This window comes from Schistocerca serialis, chromosome 1 (assembly GCF_023864345.2).
Source record: "Schistocerca serialis cubense isolate TAMUIC-IGC-003099 chromosome 1, iqSchSeri2.2, whole genome shotgun sequence".
NCBI classification, from domain to species: Eukaryota; Metazoa; Arthropoda; class Insecta; order Orthoptera; family Acrididae; genus Schistocerca; species Schistocerca serialis.
The window spans coordinates 1,094,607,688-1,094,630,871 of record NC_064638.1 but is presented as its reverse complement, the minus strand read 5'-3'; the positions used below and the strand labels follow the sequence as shown (position 1 = coordinate 1,094,630,871).

At 38.9% G+C, this 23,184-nt stretch overlaps 1 protein-coding gene across 1 annotated transcript in view; it reads right to left on the bottom strand.

Annotated features, from left to right (window-relative positions):
* The window catches only part of LOC126416201 (zinc finger CCHC domain-containing protein 8 homolog), a 55,169-nt gene extending 53,673 nt beyond the window's left edge, over positions 1-1,496 (bottom strand). The window contains exon 1 of the mRNA XM_050083796.1: positions 1,109-1,496. Within this exon, the coding sequence (XP_049939753.1) occupies positions 1,109-1,386 (278 nt within the window). The 5' untranslated portion in view covers positions 1,387-1,496. The remainder of the gene's footprint in view (positions 1-1,108) is intronic.
* Positions 1,497-23,184: the final 21,688 nt, after the last annotated feature.

Sequence of the window (23,184 nt, the reverse complement as noted above, 5' to 3'; positions counted from 1 at the left end):
ATAGCAAAGATAGACACAAAGCCAACATCAACCACAGTTATACAAGTTTATATGCCAACTAGCTCTGTGGATGACGAAAAAATTGAAAGAACATGTGATGATATGAAGGATATTATTCAGATGGTTACAGGATACGAGAATTTTTGATGGGTGACTAGCATTCAGTAGACGGAAGGGCAAGAGAAGGAAAAATGGTAGGCGAACATGGACTGGGGGAAAGGAATGAAAGAGAAAGCCACCTGGATGAACTTTGCACGGAGAATGATTTATTCATCACCAACAATTTGTTGAAGGGTTATGAAAGAAGGTTGCATATGTGGAAGTGCATTGAGAATGATTTAATCATCACTAACAATTTGTTGAAGAGTCATGAAAGAAGGTTGTATATGTAGAAGATATCTTGGACACTGGACAGTTGCAGATGGATTACATAACAGGAAGACAGATTTCAAAACAAGATTTTAAACTGTACGACATTTCCAGAGGTGGGTCTGTATTTTAACCATTGTTTAGTGGCTGTTAACTGCAGACTAAAACAAAATAAATTAGACAAATGCAGAAATTTAAGGAGATGGGACCTGGATATACTGAATGAACCAGAAGTTATTGAGTGTTTCAGAGAAAGCATTAGGCAACATGTTACTGAAAAAGGTAAAAGAAATGCAACAGAAGACAACTGGGCAGGTCTGAGAGATGAAATTGGGAAGGCAGAAGAGAATCACATACATAAAAAGAAAACGCCTAGTAGAAATCCCTGTATAACACACGAGGTATTCAATTTAATTAATGAAAGAAGAGAAAAATGCGGTAAATTAAGCTGCTGAAAGGGAACAGAGACAAAGCAGTCATACGTATATCGTTGTAAGTTCGTAGAGAACCGGTAGAAAACACACACAAGCAGGCAAGAAAGAAAAATTAATATAGGCCTATATGGTGTCTCTGGACTGCCAGAAGAAAACACAAACAATGGAAGACATTAGAACAAACAATCCGTTGTCTTTAATACAAACAGACTACGAACTACACTACAAGCTAAAGATCGCCAATATGTAACTGTCGAAAAGCTGGCAGTCTAACAAAATAAACACAAACAAATACAAACACTAACCTTGCCGTCCCTTGATCCCTAAACCTTATACTGAATATGGGTTCTTTTTTTCTCACGGCATCTCCCTTCAGATTACTACTTGAGCAGCTGGATCGATCACTTGCGTCTGTTAAATCGACTAAGGGACACATAGGTTTCAATGCATCACATCTATTTGCAGAATCCTCGTCAACATTAATAACCATCGTTGGAGACTGTTTCAGGGAGGTTTCCGTGGCAACGCATTCATCAGAGCAACTTCCATTAAAATCGGAATCAATGCTGTCACTTATACTCATACAAAAACGATCATGAAACTACACACATAAACAAAACATAGAAAACCGTTTCCTCCTATCACAGTCCCTCAACTTCACACGAACAAAGCACACAGCACAGTTATTCCGCAGTGCTACCAAACGGCATCGATCTCGGTCGATATCACTTGACGTGTCGCGTCTCTCTCCAAGTAGGCGAAGAATTCTCTAGAAGATATATTCATTAAGCTATATTTGAAACTACAAACCAATATTTCATTTTCCACTGATTTTAGTGTAAATCGCGAGTATGATATTCCTGCTGGTAAACAAAGAAATTGCGAGAAAAAGTGTCTGAAGTTCAAACAATACAGCGTTCACCGTGAAAATAAGTGCCTCGTGTGTTATATTACCAAAACAAGAGCAATATATACATAAAAACGAAAAAAAAGAGATTGCTTGCGTACCAACCACGTCCTATAACAGTAATGTGGACATATTTGTCGAGACTGGATATTACTACTGTGAAAAGCGAGCTCATAAAGGTATTGCATGTGTCAAATGTAAAACAATATTACATTTTGAGCGTGCAGACGCAACTTCAAAATGAAAAATACGGTTGTATGCAAAATGTGACCAAAATGAATTGAACAGAAAAAGGTAAAATGGATACCAAAAAATAAATTATTTTGCCACTAATAGAAGATACGCATAGGTTAAAGTGTGATGAACTTTCGAATACTATGATGGAAAATCGGAGTACAACAGAACTAAGTGAAAGTGTGTGCTGTAACTTAGACATAGTGTAAGCAAACGTGTGGAAAAATCCACGAAAAGTACACGCGAATGTGGCTACACGAGCCAAATGCCCCTCTATCAGAAATATGGAAACTAGTAATATTTGCAGATTGTATCAATTTAAATCAAAAGGACTGGGTAATTCTAGTAGGCGAATTGAACGACATATACAGAAATGAAAAGCAAGTAACTGCAAGTAATTTAAAAAAGTGTCTAGCTGTCTTACTCATAACTATGTTATTGTTTGGAACGTACGATTTACAAGAGTGATCTTCTGTAAACATGGAAATAAAAAAATTGCATAGGCTTCCGCATCCAGAGCCAATCGACATAAAAGTTTTCTGGGTGTGATACCGCATCATAATGTATAAAACTACCGCTGGAGAGAAACCAACGTTTCGGCAACGGTTGTAGCGGCCTTCTTCTGGGTCTACGCAGACACCCAGAAAACTGTTATGTCAAAGGAAATAACAGTTCCAAATAATATATTCAACAGCGTTTGCAGTGAATGCGAAACACCTCAAGGCGGTTTACCGAGTACAGATGTAGAATTCAGAGACGTTGAAATTGTGGACATAATCTGTATTGGTCGCAGTTTTCATACTTGGCGTTGTCTGCATGTAAATTGGATAAACGACTGGCAGCCGAAATAATAGCCAACATTGTGACCAAAAACCAATACAAATACTCTCTGCATCATCAGCTAATCTCGTGACTGAGACTGAATCCCGCAAGTACACAGATTCAACAAAAATAATACCAAGAGTTCAGAAAATAACTTCACCAAGAGAAAAAAGAAACAACTACAGGTGGAGCAACTGCTCGACAAATGAATGCCTTACGACAAGCTGCAGCTCAAATGGATGCCGCACCAGAAGCTGCAGAACAAGTCGATGCCTCACCAAAAGCTACAGAACAAGTCGATGCTCCACCAAAAGACGCAGAACCGGTGGATGCCTACGAGAAGTGGAGCAGTCAGCATTGGAAAACTCATCAAATGATCGTCCACTTAGGAAGAGGAAAGCAGCAGTTCCATTCCACTTCACTGATTTTTTTTTCCAAAGCGCTACAGGAAAACCACAGCAAGATATGTGCACATGTAATATTTTTACATATTAATGTGCAGGCTCTTAAGAATAAACTTAATGAAAGCCAATACTGGCTGGAAAAGTTAAACTGCTCTGTGATTTTAATAACTGAACATTGACTTAGCAATGAACTAAAATTAAGTCTGTTGTTTGGATATGAACTGGCAGCCAGTTACTGTAAAACAAGTGTTAAACATGGTGGTGTATCAGTATATTTTAAAAATAGTGTAAACCTAAGCTATGACGTTATAGATGTTGGTGGAGTGTGCATAGAAGCAAAACTGGAAGCTACAGCCATAATTTTGCCAAAACAGGAAATTATACTAGCTTCAGTATACTGCCCCAGATACACAATGAAGAAATGTTTGTGAAGCTTCTGGGAAAACTAATAATCTTGCTACTCTAACAGAAAGATCATAGAATACTATATTGATAGCAATATAGGCATTAGGTTTAAGAACATAAATGTTGATCATTTCCTAATTGCATTAAGAAACCTTAACTTCCATTGCACAAATGACAAACACACAAGGAAGGAAGCAGGTCTAGATAATATGATATGTAATTTTCATATACACAAAATAGAATTTGTAACAATCAAACTATGCTTTACTGAGCATGAGGGACTATGGCTCAGATAACTCTTAGCAGTAAAATCATTGAAACTTCCACTAAACATAGAAAAATTGTAAGACCAGTCAATGAATCAAATCTAAACAAGTTGACAAGTAAACTGAATTTAATACAGTTGGATAAAATAATAATCACTGCTGATGCAAATGAAACTACCAAAAAATTTTTAAAAATGTTAATTTGAAGCATATTGTCCTAAACACTACAAGAAAATATTGAAGCAAAATCGCTGCACCAAATTGCAAAATTTAAAAAACTGGTACACCCGAAATCAAAGTAGAATAACGATCATAATGCTACTCTGTCACGACTGATGTCAGCGTAATTATGCTGAAAAGGAAATGTATGTGAAGTGGAGAAAGATTTACAGGTCATACATACATATTGAACTCAGTGAATAAATGCAGAGACGCATGGGAAATTATTAAAACATAAATACAGTGTGTTGACAAAGTATACCAGATACCAATACCACCTGATATTCTAAACGCACATTTTGTCAGTCCTCAGGCAGATGACACCATTACGAAGGATGCGAGTTAAGCAATGGCACTGCTGCCAGAAATGAACAGTAAGTGGACAGAAAGCTTTCGGTTATTAAATATATCAGAAATCAAATTGTAATGCCAGTGACCAAACTAATCAAGAAAATTTTAAATTAAGATATTCATCCAGCATGTTTAAAAATATCTGTAGTTAAACAAGTGCATAAGAAAGGAGATATAGCATCTCCAGGTAACTATTGACCTATATCACTTATACTCATAATATTAAAAATAAAAGATACTGCATACATAAACAGATGAATCAATATTTTAAACATAATTATGTATACAGACGGGCAAAATTAAACCAACAAACCACTATTTCCCCCATCCTCTGTCTAATTCACCATACAATCATACAAACTGTCAATAGATGTCTGTACGATCGTATCCTACACGGAAAATGGAATTCTGGCCAATGGACATTCACACCAACAATGATGTCAGGACACCTATCAAATGGGATAGTGTTTGCTGGGTAGTCCCACATTTGCAATCGCTGGGTACACAGTCATAGACGGCGCAGTATGGCACAGAGAAGATGCCGACCAGGCTTTCCATGATGGAGAGCCATGGGAAGAATGGAAGCAGGACAATTGCAAACTGATGTGGTCCAATGGCTTAATGTGAGTCGTTTTGTTGTTTTTCGGATGTGGCGACAGTTTATAAAGATCGAAACTATCCTAAAGACCAGGATGTGGCTGATCACGTGTAACATCAGAAAGAGAGAACCATTATTTGGCTGTTAGGGCCAACAGTATCGCCTTAATAAGACACAGCAACTGGCATCTGACCTCACGGCATCCAGTGGACGTGTTGTAGCGAGCAAACAGTGTACAGAAGACTTCGGCAAAATCGCCTTTATTGTCGAAGACCTGCTGTATGTGTACCTCTGACGCATCTTCACAGAAGGGAACGTCTAGAGTGGAGCCATCAACATGCCACCTAGACGGTCGAACAGTGGGCCAATGTTCTTTTCACAGATGAGTCCCAATTTGATCTGAACAGTGATACACGCCAGATTCACATTTGGAAGGAACGTGGAACACGATTTTGGGATCCAAGTACTGTGGAAAGACTCTGATTTCAAGGATGATCTCTATTGGTGTGGCCAGGGATTATGGTGACCACTTCATGAAATTGTACAGTTAAATCAACAAGGTTTTACTGCTGTGATGTATTGTGACAAGATCTTGGTACCTCATGTGTGGTTGTTGTGAGGTGCTGCAGCCCAGACTTCATGGTGCTGGACGATAATGCTCGACTTCATAGAGCATGAGTGGTTGATGTTTTCTTGGAAACGGAAGATATTACATGCATGGCGTGGCCTGCTTGCTCTCCCGATTTGAATCCCTAGTGCGCATCTGAGCTGCACTAGGGACAAGGGTTGCATCATCTCACCGTTCACCAACCCCTCTCCAAGACTTATGAGCAGCGCTGCAATAAGAATGGGCATTATTGCCTCAACATGGGATTCATGGCATTATTCACAGAATGCCCCATCGTTTGTTAGGCTTGTATTGCTGCCAGAGGTGGTCGTACCCCATACTGAGGGGATTAACCAGAGGCCGAATTCTGTGTGTAAATCTGTTAAGTTGGAAAAAACGAAGACAATTTTTGTATGCCATTATGAATGTTGTAGTTGTTTATCTTCTGCATTCTTTATATGGTTTCTGCTTTCTACCACCTGATTATATCGTTTTGTGCCAAAATAAAATAATTCGGTTTGTTGCTTTAATTTTGAACACCAGTGTACTTACCTCCTCACAGTATGGTTTCAGATCCAGCCTTTCTACAGTCAAAGCAGTTGAGAGCTTGGTAGGAAAAATATACAACTTTTGAAAATAAAGATTTTATCTGTGCTACACTGTGGGACCTCAGGAAAGCTTTTGATATGATCTCCCACAATATTCTCATAAAAAACTCTACCAGTACAGAGTGAGAGAGAATGCTCTATGCCTAATGCACTTGAACTCTGAAAGTAAAAAAACAGTTAGTTACAGTAAATAATCAAATGTCAGAATGTCTTCCAGTTGCAAAATGTGAACCTCAAGGATCTGTTATTGGACATTTCTTTGTCGTTATTTAGGTTGGTTTGGGGGGGGGGGGGGGGAACCAAACATTAAGGTCATCAGTTCCATCTGATTAGGGAAGGATGCAGAAGGAAATCGGCCATGCCCTTTCAAAGGAACCATCCCACCATTTGCCTGAAGCAATTTAGGCAAATCATGGAAAATCTAAATCCATACAGCTGGATGCAGTTTTGAGCAATCGTCTTCTTGAATGTAAGTCCAATGTGCTAACCACTGCGCCAGCTCGCTTGGTGTCATTATTTACACAAACAATTTACCCATAGTTGTACCATGTGATGCAGAGCTATAGGCATATGACATAACACTCATCACATGTGGTACCAACCTTGATGATGATGATGTTTGATTTGTGGGGCGCTCAATTGCGTGGTCATCAGAGCCCATACAAAATCCCAATTTTTACATAGTCCATTTTCTTTTCATAATCCAATATATTCACTCTCACAAATGATGATAATGATGATGAAATGATGAGGACAATACAAATACCCAGTCCCCAGGAAGATAAAATCCCCAACCTGGCTGGGAATTGAACCTGGGACCCCACGAACCAGAGGCAGCAGTGCTAGGCCCTAGACCACGAGCTGTGGACAGGTACCAACCTTGAAGATGTGCAATATTGCATTGCAGTGGCAGTGGACAGATGTACTATTTGGTCTGAGGTAAATGTACTGCAGAAGAATAATAGTAAAACTGAAGACATTGTATTCATTCTGAATGCCCGCAGTCAAGAGAACAAAACAGTCAAATTATTAAGATTTCACACAGATCAAAACCTCAGCTGGGATACCTATACAGGGAAATTATGTGGAAGACAAGCACATGTCATCTGTCTGCTGCACAAGCTGAGGAGCAGTGTCAGTAAAGAACTTCTATTAAATGCATGTTTTGCATTCTTCCATTCAGACGTGAGTTATGGAATACTATTGTGGATGAATTCTGTTGGCTCAAAATTAGTGTTTAAATGGCAAAAGAAAGCTGTAAGGTGCATTGCAGGACTTAGTCCACGTGAATCGTGTCGAGATTATTTTAAGCAGCTAAATATAATGACACTGCCTAGACTGTATATTTACAACTGCTCTGTATTTGTTAAAGAGAATCTAAGTAAATTTGACCTAAGGAGGACTGTTCATAACCAATCTAACACAAGAAGTGGACATACAATTAATGTGCGATATGCTAGGCTTACAAAGACTGGTAACAGTTACAGATATCTTGGATATGTTTACTTCAACAAATTGCCTGAAATACTTACATAGTGCCAGTAAATAAATTTAAAACTAGTCTTTCAAGATGGATGAAAAGTAAAGTACTTTACACTGCTCAAGACTTTCTTGAGTGTGTGTCAAATGACCCACTTTTCTTATGACAAGGAAGAATAAATTAACTACAAACTGCGCATTGTAACCTTCTTTAAAAGATAATAATTTTTGGATACTTAGGAAAATTATTCTGCTTTGTATGGAATACACTGAATGATGGCGAGTGCATACAAATATTTATATTGTCTAACCTCTAAAGCAGCAATGGTGGAATGTGATATATTCTGGTCTCTCATACAAAAATAAAAATATGCTAGCTACAGGCTCAGCATCGTGCAATGCTGGCCATAATACTTTGAAATGTACTTGAAATTCTTTTGGCTGTTAAATGAAAACATTTAAGAAAATCCAACTTCTATAAAGAACATATGACCTGGACAAAGTCGGTACTGATTGTGGTGAATTACTAACATTGATTTCTTTTTAGCAAAATTATACTGCAAGTTAAGTTTGTCTTTTCAAAAACATTTGACAATTGAAGTTACATTTGTTAGAATAATATATCATATTTACTGTCTGATCTGCAAGCAATGAAATTTTTTACAGCAAATATTATCCAACCTCAATAAACCAGCAAAAGTACAAATCATCAAATTACATATAACTGTGTTAACAAATCTTAGAAATATTGCAAATGTGAAATGTCTATTTAGCCTTTTTATAAATAAGTTTACATAAATTATGGGGTTACTCAACAATTAACAATCATCAGCTAACTCATATATATTAACGCACTGGCAAAACGAAAACCATAATTATTTAACATCTTTGCCTTGCTTGCATGAAGACTTCAGCTTTGATGTTCTCGTAATTCCTATATTAATCTAACACTTGGCGGCTTCACTGAGCACACCACAAAAACTGCCTACTCCATATATTTTGCTCACAGACAGCTACCTACAACTGTGCGCCAAGCACTTTTCTTACTCCAAAACTAAGTCTCAGACCAGAAGCAGTATCTTTGGCTCTGAGGTCGTGCACAGTCAGCGATCCACATTATAAAACCTATCAGAGACATACATTGTTTATAAAATCATAGTTCCATTTTAATTTACATTAATATTATTGTCATACTGGGGTGCCACATACAAGTTTGCCCCAGCAGATTCCTTTCACAACTCTTTAGCAGGGTTTAATAAATATGACACATATTTGGATGTGCATTGTACAACAAATGTGTGGTAAATTTATCTCACTACTGACAAGCAGAAACTTTGAGTAGTATTAAACCATTACAGTGCAAACCTAAGGACCATTATAAAGCAACCTGTCATGATTGTACAAAAAATCTAACTGTATAACATCATTAAACTTGAAAGAATTGCTTGTGTTCAGGTGCACTAGCATGAATTATAATCTGATTATAATATGAGTAAATTGTCTCATAAACAAGGTTGCTGACAAGTAAATCATTTAGGGCAAAATCAGTATACTACCCTAATTGTCAAGATAATGATATAGGATTGAGCAAGGGAAAGGAAGAGCATGGCTGAAGCCTAAGAGCATATTGAAGTGACTGCATCATAAAGTGCATTTCATTTTCTTTTGTACAGGTTCAACAAATGAATAGTGACCAATGTGGATTGCATTCAGTGTACCAAGACATCTGAAACTCGTTATTATGTTCCTCAGTCATTTGTAGAGATACAATAGGTACTCAGCAACAGATTACCAACAAACACAACTGGCGATTATCATAATGTCAATAATGTGATCATTTGCATCGTCACTGTTCTTCATAGTGGAGATTCATCTGAGATCCAAAAGACATACATATAGTCACTTATGTTGAATTATGCATACCAATAATAAATTGCTCCAATACCCATGAACAGAGGTAGGGGACTGGATAATGGAAGGTATGAAAAGGTAACAAAGGTAAGGTAGTAGAACATGACCATTTCTACCTAATGTCAACATAGAGTAATCTACCTGATCAGAAAAAGTTCAGTATCTTAATGAAATTTCATACTGGATGACACAACAATGCTTTACATCACAGTGAATAGGCAAAACTGAAAGTGAACTCTGAATATGACAAAATCAATAACTGTGGCATCAGGCTGCCAATTAGACATAGAATAATCTAACACAACAGAGAACATCACTGGTTCATAGCATTATGCTATGGCTCTCAGTGGCCTTGTATATGAAATATTGAGACATAATTACTTAAGAAAACCTAACTGTAAAATCATGAACTGAATGGCGCCAGGTGACTTTGTACTTGGAATACATGCAAATCTTAATAAAAAACAATTGTATAGAAAATATCAATCAGAGGCACCAAGATGCCTTTCCATATACATAAATGCTGGCCGTAGTAGCTCAAAAATGCTACAGAAATCATCTTTGTGGCCCAAAGTGGCCTAGTTTTATATGAAATAAATGCTGACCTTAATAGCTAAAATGTGACAGGAATCATCCTTGAGGCTGAAAGTCTGCCTAGTTTAAAATGAAATAAATACTGCCCTTAATAGCTAAAATGTGGCTCAAAGTGGCCTAGTTTTACATGAAATAAACATCAAAGCTTAGAAAGTATAATAAAATATCTCTTACCTATAACTTTATGTGGTACTCAGAGGCCTATGCATAATTCTGAATGAGAATATGCAACTCAATATGGCTTTTAGAAGTACAAAGTGCATAAATAGTAGTATGTGAAAGTATGGGTATGTATGGTCTTTATGAGTATGTATTAGACAAATAGAGTCATGGAATCAATGTATAGTACCATATGAGTAAAGACACAATATTTATAGGTTGTATAGCACCCTCAGGCATTCATGAATTTCAGTCTATTAAATAATCTGTATCTCTAACAATGTGCATATCTACAGGGCAGGATATGGGAACGATTGATGAGGGCAGTGCACTTTATCTGTAAAGAAAATGATTTGCAGTCAATTGTCAATTGTCTTCAGTCAAGGAAGGAAAAAATATGATTATAGTATATGCAAGCGTAAAAACAGGAATAATAAGTGCAATATAGCTTGCTGACTAGGTAAATTTAACATATTCTAATAAATCATGAGACAAATGTGCAAAGATGAGGGTGACTTGCAGAAATAGTAGAACCTGGAAATGTGATTATTAACCGGGAAAAAAATCAGTCATGTATGATAACATAAGAAGGCAGTGTCATATGCAATCTCATAAGGAATGGTGAAAAAATGATCCTAGGTGTAAAGCTTCTGTGATAGTTTTCCACAAACACATCCAATCATGTGGCACAAGGTAAGAAAGCTTTTCCTAGAAAGGACACAACATACACAAAATATATATCAACATCATACAATATCATTACAGAAAACTCATCAATATATTAATATAATCTTTATTATTGGAGTGCAGCTCATGGCATGAACACTGAAAATTGGTGCAGCTCAGGGCATGAACACTCAGTAAATATTCTAATAATACTCTTATACCTAACAAAAATGCAGAGAAAAATATCTTAAATCCTAAACATTATAGGCAATCTGCCTAATTTACCTAATGCACTAACAGGAAATGTTTATAAAAGCCAGCCAGGAACCAGGTGAGCAGTGTCAGTGGTGTTTAATATTCCATATAAGTTACTTACATCATGCTTTCTATGTAATGCATTTCCTGTACACCTTTATGGGTGGCACAGTTCACACTTTCTTGTGCTTCTATTTATGAGCATAATGGCTCATTTGGATACAATGAGACTTTGGTATTTTGGTTCTACAAAATATACAAAATGGATGAGTATGTGCAATGGACATGATTTCTTAAATCTACATAGGTGAAAGCAAGTAAACTAGTGACATCATCAATTACAAAAGATATATTGCAAAATAGCACACAAGACTGGTCATAAATGGTAACATCATAAAATACAAAGAGTGAATAATCCAATAAAAAGTAGTAATAATTAATCAGGCAATAGCATAAATTTCAGCATAGCATCAGAAAAAAAGCACATTACATGGCATCAGCAAAGTCAAAATAGTACCAGAAATAAATCAACGTAAGATATTTAGAGGTTATATACCAAAGAAAACAAATTCTTATTATGAAAAAAAAATGTTTGCGTTACAATTTGCAGTGACCAGACCACCCAAGGGATGTGATCTACTAGACATATGTCAAAATAAATTGTGTCTCTTTCAGTTATTGTTTCATGCACATGCATATGAAAACAGAAAAACGTGCAAGATTTAAACTTAAGTTAAGAGAACCAACTTGCAAGACCCTCCCTACTGAGCACATCGCCAGCTAAATAAAGTGCTAAATAATCAAGGAATCATCAAAACAAGGTACCAATATAATTTGTATAAACATGGGAAATGTGTCAAATAAAAGGTCTGGTGTGTCTTACAGATATGTGGACTTGCATGTAAAACCAAAATAAGTGTAAATTGAGATTTACTGGTAATGCAAATAGCGACTTTTGCAAAACAAATGCCAAGTATCATATTTCCTGAAAAGTAACAAAAAAATTATTGAAAGCTGAAAGGGAAAAAGAAATAGTTGCGGTATGTGACCACCAAACTTCTACCAAGCGACATGTATTGAACCAAAGCAAAAGTTATTCTTTAAAGTGCTTGACATTGTTGGTGTGATGATTGCCCCACGATTTTCTTTTCCATAAGTTTTTAATATGAACCACATTGGGATGGCGAAGATTATGTATCGAAAACTAAAAGGTCCGGAATATGAAAGTTCAAATTTACTGCAACTACATTTTCCTCTGTTGCATAAGTAGCGAGTGTGTACCAACAGTTTTTGTCCTATGCGAAATTCCTGGAGGTTACTAACCTGTTTTTGTTGACATTTGCGGCACTGTGGTGCACGCTTTATATTGCTGTGTGCCATGTCTATAATCTTTTTGTGGTAGGAAAAGAAACAATTTCACGAATTTTATTAGGTGGATCTACAGTTTTCAACACAAGATACGGCGAAAGCATAGTGGAGATGTTTGCTATGGAACGGATGACGCCATGAAAATTGTAATTTACTTGTCCCAATCACTATGTTTTTTTTTGTGACAGTAGGTACGACAAAGTTCTCCAATCTATTTCATTATGCGCTGTGATGGGTTGGAAGAAGCACTGAATCTGGAAATAAAAATGGATGTAATATTTCTAGCTTGCAGATACTGATCGAAATTGCGGTCCATTGTCGGAGATTACCTTCTGAACATGTCCAACATGAAGCAAAAAAATATTTAGTAAAAGCATTAGAAACAGTTCTACCTGTGGCTTTTCGTAATGGAGTGAAAGGTACAATTTCGAAGTTGGTTCTACAGCAACAAATATGCAACACAAACCTTTATTAGTTCTTGCAATGGATCCAAATAGGTCAGCAGCTGCCATATGTCTTAATTTTGCGGGCACAATGAGGTACAGAGGGGCAATGTGAGATGCTGTAGAAGATTTAACTTTTTGGAAAAATTTGAAAGTTGCCAAGACTCCTCAAATATGCTTTTCCATATTTTTAAAGTAACAGTTCTGTCGTAGGATCAAAAAACATTTGCGGGCACCATGATGGGCGTAGCTCAAGTGTGTATACCAGATTAATTTATTGACAAGTTCTTCAGGTATGCAGAAAGTGCAATTATCACTGTCAGGGCGAGCGCGGTGAAACAGAATGTTATTGTGCATGGTGTAGTAAGTTCTGATTGTTGTAACGCCACAGAAGTTTGATCTCTTTCCAGACGTCGTCTTTGCTCTGCTTTCTGGCGATGTCCTTTAATGATTCTGAAACAAAACTTTAAAAAGCTACCTGTTTAATGTAGAGGAGGCTGAAATTGGTTTGACAGAGATTAGCGGCGATATGTTGCTGGTGACCGTGCAGAGAGCATGAAAGTGCATCTGCTACAGTATTCTGGTTTCCTGAGATGTGGAGAATCGTAAAATCAAATTCCTGCAAATAAAGTTTCCAACGACTAAGTCTGCCATGTGTGAATTTAGCTGATAAAAGAAACTGAATAGCTCTGTGATCTGTGTAAACTGTTGTGCGTCTGCTGTAGAGAAAGAAGCGAAATTTAGTGAAAGCCCAAACAGTACATAACGTTTCGACTTCGGTGATAGAATAATTTTTTTCAGCCGATGTGAGGATGCGACTAGCAAACGCGATGTTTTTCTTAACAGGTGCACTATTTTCTTCTATTTCCTGAAATACATAAACACCAAGAGCAATCGTGGAGCTGTCTGCAGCAATCGATAAATTCTTTGTCGGGTCAGGATCTGATAGAAGAGGACCGTTAAGGAAAGCATTTTTTAGATTGGGAAACTCGGACTGTACTTGGTCATCCTACGACCAGATAGTATTTTTACCAGTAACGTAACATAATTTAGCGGTGTATGAAACGGCGAAAAAACTGATCAAACCGAGGAAGCTGCGAAGTTGTTTTTTGGTAGACGAAGTTGAAATTTCACAGATGGCTTGTAGTTGGGCGGGATCGGGCGTAATGCCGTCTGCCAAAATTACGTGACCTAGCCTTACGAAAATGAGATTTACTTAGGTTCACAGTAACACCTTCTCTAAGAAAAGTTTGCAATAGCATGCGAAGAACATAATTGTGTTCCAATCAAGAATGTTGTCATTGTATGTGATGATTCTGTCTTTTAATTCATTTGGAAGAATAGTATTCGTCGCACAGATGAATGGAGCGGAGCTAATTGTTAACCCAAAAGGCAATTTACCAAATTGCTAGCAGTTACCGAAACAAAGGAAAGCAGTGTATTTTCTGCAGTTAGGATGAAGTTGAATTTGCCAGAATCCATATTTTAGGTCCAAAGTAGAAAACATTGACGTTCTGTGAAATTTTTCAAAGAGTTCTTCCTGTGTTCGCAGACGATCGGTTTCAGTAACGATGATTTCGTTGATCTGACGTGAATTCAATACAAGACGAAGTGAGCCATCATTCTTGTTAACAATGTGAAAAGGATTAATATATTGACTAACAGCTGGTTCAATGATACCTTGGTCTAACATACCTTGTAATTCTTGCTTGGCTTGATCTCTGTAGATGAATGGAATGGAATAATGAAACTTCCTGGCAGATTAAAACTGTGTGCTAGACCGTGACTCGAACTCGGGACCGTTGCCTTTCGCGGGTTCGCAGGAGAGCTTCTGTAAATTTTGGAAGGTAGGAGACAAAGTACTGGCGGAAGTAAAGCTTTGAGGACGGGGCTTGAGGCGTGCTTGGGTAGCTCAGTTGATGCCGGCATGCTAACTCAGCGTGTTCGCTGCCCTCTGTAATAAAAAAACTGAGTTAATGGATCAACGACGAACGGAGACAGGTGTCTTGTGACGTCCGCCCCGACCAGATACAACGAACGAAAACGAACAAAATGAGATTTTTTAAAAAAGTTGGTAGAGCACTTGCCCATGAAAGGCAAAGGTCCCGAGTTCGAGTCTCGGCCCTGCACACAGTTTTAATCTGCCAGGAAGTTTCATATCAGCGCACACTCCGCTGCAGAGTGAAAATTTCATTCTGGAATGGAATAACGTTTTGCCTTAAATGTATCATGTGGCTTTACTTGGAATTCGTAAACAAAATTGGACATGTTTCCTGGAACATTGTTCAATACTTTAGAGTGATGCAAAAAAGTATTTTGTGACTGTTGGCGTTCTTCGTCGCTCGAAGCTTTACATTTATTTACCTGTTGTTGATCGTCTGTACAACGTCGTAGTCAAATTTATCAGGGATATTGTTACTACGGGCATACGTGTATGTAAAAAATGTTGTATGCCAATGAGTATTCTTACATGCTGAAGTGACCTCTACTCTGTTAATGTCTCGCTACTCAGCTGGCAAAGTGGAAAGGTAGGACAGGTATTCTCGGTGTTACATTTTTGAAATGCTGTTTCATTTATCACTGTTACTGGTAAACCAGAGTCGATCACTGCAGAAAATAAATACAAGCCAATTTTAATTCCAACTATGGGATGAGAAATATTCTTTTGAGTCTGGCGTCTCTCTTGCAGTAGAGTGTCCCTAATATCGTCGTAAGTTGTGACGTTTTGCTCAACGGTATTATGAGTAGCAGAATGGAATTGTACGTTTTCTGATTGATCAGCGTCGGTAGTTTCTAGTCATGCATTACTAGTGAGCTTATTGGTGGCAGAAGATTGCTGCGGTAGTTCTATTATTTGTACCGTATGGTTGTTTTGATCTGTAGAGTGCTGCGGTAGATGGAAACGAACATTAGGTCCACTAAGGGTGAACTGACACTGCTGAGGTTGATTCTGATGAAAGTTACTGTTTCCGAAATTACGTTTAAATTGTTGGTTATGCCCTTTATGTTTGTAGTGAAAATTACTTTTCTGTTGATCGTTTCTATGTGACTGCAGCCATTGGTTTTTGTGGGAGAAGTTATTCCCTTGCAGTTGCGTCAAATTATTGGACTGGGCTGTACTGGCAAAGCTGGGCGGTGACACATTGACCTTCGGTTGAGCTTGTAAGACCGTATTGTTGAATATTTCCAGACTGCTGCGACAAGAATTGCGGCTGGTAACTGTGATTGGCGTCAAAATTCTGATATAGATGTTGCTGCTGAATACATTGGTTATCAAAATGTTATCTCTTATTAGAATGTCTATGAAAACCATTATCGGAACCACATCTTTTATGTATTTTGTTATGGAATGGGCATAATTGCTCGTTGTAACCGAACGAGTTATGCCCTTGATTGCTGTTATTAAAGATCTTATTGACAAAAGAGTAGTCCGATTGCTGAATTTCTAGTAATTGTAAGAAGTCCCTGAGTGCTGAAATGCTTTCCTTTTGCTGTCCGGTGAGAAAGGAAACTCGCAATGAACACGGAAGTTTTGAGCTGCATAATTGTATGAGCATAGATTGGCTATACAGTTCGATCAGGTATTGGTTTTGTTGGACCATATATTCAAAAAACTGAGTGATAGTGGGAAAACTGGAGTGTTCAAAATCGGGTAAAATGATGAGCTGATCCTTAATGCCTCGCTGAGTCGTTTCCGATCGATACGCAGGTAGAAACGCATTTTAGAACTCTCCGACGGAGTGACATAACCTTGCTATGGGTCTCATTCGCATCGAAGGTTCTCAGAAAACTTCGAGCTTATGTGTCCCTCGCCAGTTTGGTGGCAACGAAAATGAAATATTTCTGCACTCAATCAAGGGGATGCAGGTCTGTGCAGTTATTTCTAAACCCCTTGAATTTCTTTATAGGTAAGAATTGTTTATAGTCGAATCCTTCGCGTTGTAGATTTTGAGAACGTTCGGTGGCGTAAATAACTGATTGCTTCAATGTCACGCACTCTGCTCATACACTACAGTAGTCGGGCAACCTTCGTGTCAGCTCACTCTGCATTGTAAATAGTCTTCACGGGTGTGCCGCCGGATGACGTTGTGCAAATCCCACAATATTTCCTTGGAGCAACTGTCCGACATCATCAGGTGGTTAAACTTCGCTGGTGGCTAGGTACGACTGACAAGATCCGCATGTCGACGCCGCTGTATATAGAGCACGCGCGTGGAGATTGCGCAGGCGCGCGAACCACGCATGCGCAAAAATTTGCAGATAGATGGCGCGAGACTCAAACGCCCTCTGCCGGGAAACGCAGAGCGGCCGTTCTGCGCGTGCGCTGACGCTGTGTTTACTAACATGCTGCCAAAGTTATGACGGGTCTATTATCGAAAGCTCTTTGCTTTCTCGTCGTGATTTAACAGCAGCCAATGCAGGGTTCCAGGCTGTACTCAATTGAAGTCCCACATCCCTGTTGATAAGGTTATCAGCTGTACAGTTATGTATTGCTTCCTTAATGACGCAATCCCAGAAAGAGGATGCTGGGGATAACACTTCCGTCTTTTCGTAAATCATGTGATGTCCTGTGTTCAGACAGTTTTCTGCAATTGCCGACTTCTCTGGCTGGCGTGTGCGTGTATGATGCTGATGTTCATCGCAACGTTCTTGTACTGTGCGACATGTCTGACCTATATATGGCGCCCCACACTGACAAGGAATCTTGTACACACCACGTTTCCTCAGACCGAGATCATCCTTAACCGAACCTAACAGGTTCCTCAGTTTTGCAGATGGTCGGAAAACACACGTGATGTCATATCTTTCGAGGACTCTTCCGATTCTTGACGACATGGCACCAAAGTAAGGCAAAAGGCCAAGGTGGCGGGTGTCTTCGTATCTTCATTCTGCTCCATAGATTGAACTCGCTTGGGCCTGAATGCATTACGTATCTGTCTCTCAGAATAACCGTTTTCACGGAAGACTGCCTTCGAATGTTGCATCTCACTCGGCAGGCTTTCAGAGTCAGATACCACACGTGCTCTATGAACTAGCGTACGTAATGTACTACCACATTGTGCTGGATGATGGCAGCTTGTGGCCTGCAAATATAGATCTGTATGCGTTGGCTTGCGGTATACGCTGTGTCCCAAGGTCCGTCTGCATAACACAAAATAGCGAAGCTTGATGATCATGTCCCAACATCATGTAACTTTAAGGGTATAAAAGGAGGGATGGTAAGCGCGGCAGGATGCCTTGCTTTGTTGTTATTACTGGAGACTTTAGATGATATTGTTACGAAATATCGGTAATATACTTTGCATCGAATATGTTATGCTCTTTATCAGGATGAATTTAAACGTGCTTACATCCCCTACAGAATCGTTTTGCGAAGAGTTTTTCGCTATTTGCAGGGCTTTAGCACTATCGAAAGTAACGTACAAGCGTTTGAAATGGAGACTTTGCGATTGGTAATATGAATGCATGGTCTCTATATGTACGTGTGTAGAGCTTTCAGTAGCGGACGGTTGTGGTTTGAAAGCATAACTTAGTTTGTCACACTTTTATACAAAGCATCAAGCATATACGACACTCACACCAATATTCAAAGCCTGGTCCATATTTACCACCTCCACCTTGAATTAAATATTATTACCATTGCCATAACATTCTGCCAGCGCTAGATTTGGACCTATTTTTCCGCTCTTAACTGTTGTCACTAGCGGCCGAATATCAATATCTATAGATTGCATAAATTTCCACATAAAAAAAATCTCGCCCCGCCATTTAGAGACTCCTATATCCGAACATACAGCATCATTCAACAACTATCACTTGCTCTTATCTAATAACTCGTCCATCAGGACTGGAGGCAACATCACCCCTTTCTTTCTTTCTTTCGTTCAGCAGCGGACACCTATTTTTTTTACAGGGGTAGCTAAATTGCGCCATCAACTTAACATCACCAATCGTGGAACATATCTTCAAATACATAAACACTCTTACTCAATTACACAGCAGTCTCGCTGAGGACATGACCTTCAGTATTACAGTTCTTAATCCAATAGCCACCAAAACAAGTGCTAAATGCTCAAACTAATCCCATAGCGCCTTACAAAGCGAGCGTCCGAACGCCGCCGGCGGCATGTCAAAGCCACATAGCTGTCCATCTAAACAGCCGTCCATTCAGCCCCAGGACCAGCATGCTGAAGTGGGCTCTCTCCATACCTGCTCTCCAGCTATTGTGTAACAACATACAGTGCACAAATGGATTCCTGAATAGCACAGATCTCTATCTCCCCTTGCATCCCCAACAGGACATGTAAACAGTGTCTCCCCCAGCCAGCGAACCCGACGTCATTCACCCTTCGCTGACAATTTCCACTCACAAATCTTAAACACTTGCATATATAAAACCATATTCACTCCTCCCAAAACTCGCTTAATAATAAAAAAGTATTCTCCCTTTCTAAGCATAGATGAGTATGCATTTATCTTCACCCATCTGATCTCTGCAATTTAAGTCAGAGAAAGATATATCTATTACCTTCTGCAACCTGTCTATAAACAGAACAATCTCAGTTACTACAACAGGACCTTGTTTTGACCATTCGCCGGAAATGCGTGCAATGTTGTATGCCCCAAACTAGGTACAAGTACAACAGATCCTCAACACCCTATCATCTTTATCCTCTACCATCAAACAGTGAAAAAGTCACGAAGGCACCAACGCGATCCACCTGCAGCGCGGACAATCGGAATTCACAATACTCTCCCCGAATAACTCAGAGTGCGACCATCCAAGAATTCGTAACAGCTCGCTAAGTCCGACACCTCAAACAACAGATACCTATATGAACAAGATCATATTAAATATACACATGCTGCAGAGACCCCTTTAAAGTTTGATCACCCATACTCTAAGCGAATGAGAAGCTGCCTCTGACCCTTGTTCAAACAGTGTTTTCTAATACCCTTTTGCACACTGCCGCACATTTCGTCTTTCTGCCGTGACTTCGAAGTCAGTGTCTGATTCTAAACAGACATTAATATGGACTGATGTACGGCCTCTCACGGGAAACTATACCTTGCACCTTGTAAATCATATTCTTACAGTCGATAGTATAACACTGAATGATTTTAAATAAAGGACAGCCACAACACAAGGAAACTAGAAGAGCCTGGTGGCGTTGTAGCGACTTCCCTCGAAAGTGATTGACCACGTCTACATTTAAACTCATATGTCGCAGTGACCGAATAACTGGTAGTAACCCCGGAAGTTGCGGTCCATCAACCAAGATTCGTCCCCCAACTCAAACAAGCATTGTCAGTCAATCATTATGTCGTACCCAATCCACAGATGTGATGATAAGACACCACCAATCTACTGTAATATTATCCATCACAGCTGATATCGCGAAAAATTGTACAGTAAGTCCAACACTGGCCAATCATGTGACAGCTTGTTTTCCTAATTTCAGTATCATAACTAAACCATACATCCTCTACTTTGCAAGTGTCATTGCAAGCATTCATAGATGACTGCTCAGCATGTCCATTCCATTCACACTTAATTCTCAAACATATAAAAACTATCAAATTATACCAGACAACGCTATACATATTTCTAAAACCTTGCGCATAGTACTCGATCAATCAAATGCGGCGCTACATGAGTCGACAGACAAGCTCTCTGATGTGTTGTAGGATTTCACAGATTTGTTTCCAGACTACTAGTTTCCAATTTTCTCAACACATTGAGTGTCATCTGGGTACAAGGCGAGTATTACTATACTTTTCATGAGCTTCCTGTCCAAAATGCCTGCATATAGATCGTTGGGAACATGGGAACTCTTAAGACTTTTAGTAGGCTGGTGTATAGGACATGCAAATATCCTTGTATAAAATCAAACAACTCATGGGTATGCTGGCAATATGACCAAACCTATACAGAAAAATATTAAAAAAAACACGAAGAATGATATAAAAGTCAAGGTAAACCAGGTATAATTACTACAAATTGTTTGGAAATACGTAAAACTGAGGGAAATACGAAGAAATACGTAACATTGCAAAAAACTAGCACAATTACGAAAACAAAATTAGAGAAAAAGTACCACAAAAGTGGGGAATTGACATGAGTTGGAGGTACCCAGACACTCTAGGCCGAGAAAAGCTTAAAAATTATATGCTCTGGCTGCTTTTAACCCTCCCCAAGCCCCTGTAAACTATGAGGGTTTTCGAAACACATACTTCAACAAAGGCAACATAAGTATTATGCGTGAGCGCTCTATTGAAACAGGCAAAATGTATGTACCCTAATCCGTAACTGTATTATCACACATGCAATCGAATATAGATGGTACCGAATTACGGTTGGTTCTCACAAACAATGTAATTCCTTAAATATTAAGGAGAAGAGTCAATGCGTTTATCAGACTTAAGCCATTCCCTAGAACGTTCTATAGGAGAGTGTACTGATGCCACTTACTAGTGTGAGGGAGGTGTACTCGAGAGATGTGGTGTTAGGACGAAATTGTTATATAATCCTAGACATGAGCAAAACTACCTAACATCAGACCAGGACTTCCATGTGCACAAGGAATGCTACCAGAGCTGTGGTGATGCTACTGTAAACAGCAATAATACTATTACATCTCCTTTGGCTGCTGATCTTGGTCCTTACTCCCCCATAAGAAGTTGCTACTTCTTCGTGTGCATTTTCATGCAGCAGGACGTGGGCGTTACCTCAAGTAAAAGCTGTCCAAAGCATTCATATCAGTTTCTCCTTGCTCTATTTCCTAGTGAGACATGGCCAAATCTTTCAAAACCGATACTACTACTACTACTAATGATAAGCACGACTGATGCAGGAAATGTGATTGAGGGTATGTACGTTTCTGACTTAAAAAGAGGTATGAAACCCATTAGTTTCCTAAGAGACAGAACAGCAGTTTCTTGACTTCGTTTTAGTTGGTTTATAAGCAGCTCGAGAGGCGGATATACACTGGTGATGCCTTCCTAGAACACAAAAATAGTGTAGAAGGAAGTAGTTTTAAGTTTGTCACTGTAGTGATTGGGATAGGAAACTTCTGGGGTGATTGTATGTCTGACGTCGGACAAACATATCCTGCATTAGAGTATTAAGAGCTTTGCATCCCACACGACTAATACTTTGTTAACCATATGGCTTTAACAATACAGCGTTTTTAGGTGCAGAACTGTGTAACCATAGGAGTGTGTGTTTATGATCATTTCTCTTATGCTGGTACCTTTCTGGTACTATCTCAAGACAGTGCAATAATGCTTCAGAATTGATAGCACGTTTGATTTACGTGTAATGTTTCAAACTCCATCCATCTGGAGCTCCATCATGAAAAACCACACGTTTCCTCTTAACCATCTGTTATATTACCGCAATTCTCTCACGCAAACTTACACAAATAAGAGGTGGTACCCTGTTTGACATTCTCACACCTGGAGAGATCTTGTGCATTTGGATGGGTGCCATGGGTAAGAGTGGTGCAGCACAGTCTTTGCTGAACAGCAGTTACGGACACAACTCGCCCTGTTCCTTCACAAGACATGGAATGGAATAGGTGTAGGATCCTAACACTCCTGGTCAGTTGTAGATTAAGTTCGCGATCGTGTTGCAGGGAGTATTGGTCAAGGACAATGTGGGACATACCTATCAAACTCTGACTTTAGCCTACGAACGCGACAATTCTCTGTGGCGCCCATCCACACAGGGAAAGATGGCCAGCTGTAATCGTAAATTCTGCAGTAAGATTGGTCTGCTGAATATATTTAGATAATCTACTTGCATTGGTATAGGACGCTGTCTGGTATACTTTGGTGTATATGGCCGAATGGATGTATTGCACAATCATCTACCTACATTCGCAAATTAGTACATGATACTTGTAAAGTAGTGGAGGGGTGATTTCGAGATGATGCAGAAATTGTGTAGCATTCAGCTGCGTCATTGGCTGGCACTGTAATTGCGGAGCAGCTTGTATAGTTTGGTGTATAGGGCTGAATTGACATACTGCATAGACATCTATCCGCATTCGCAATCTACTATATGGTGTATATGACCGAAT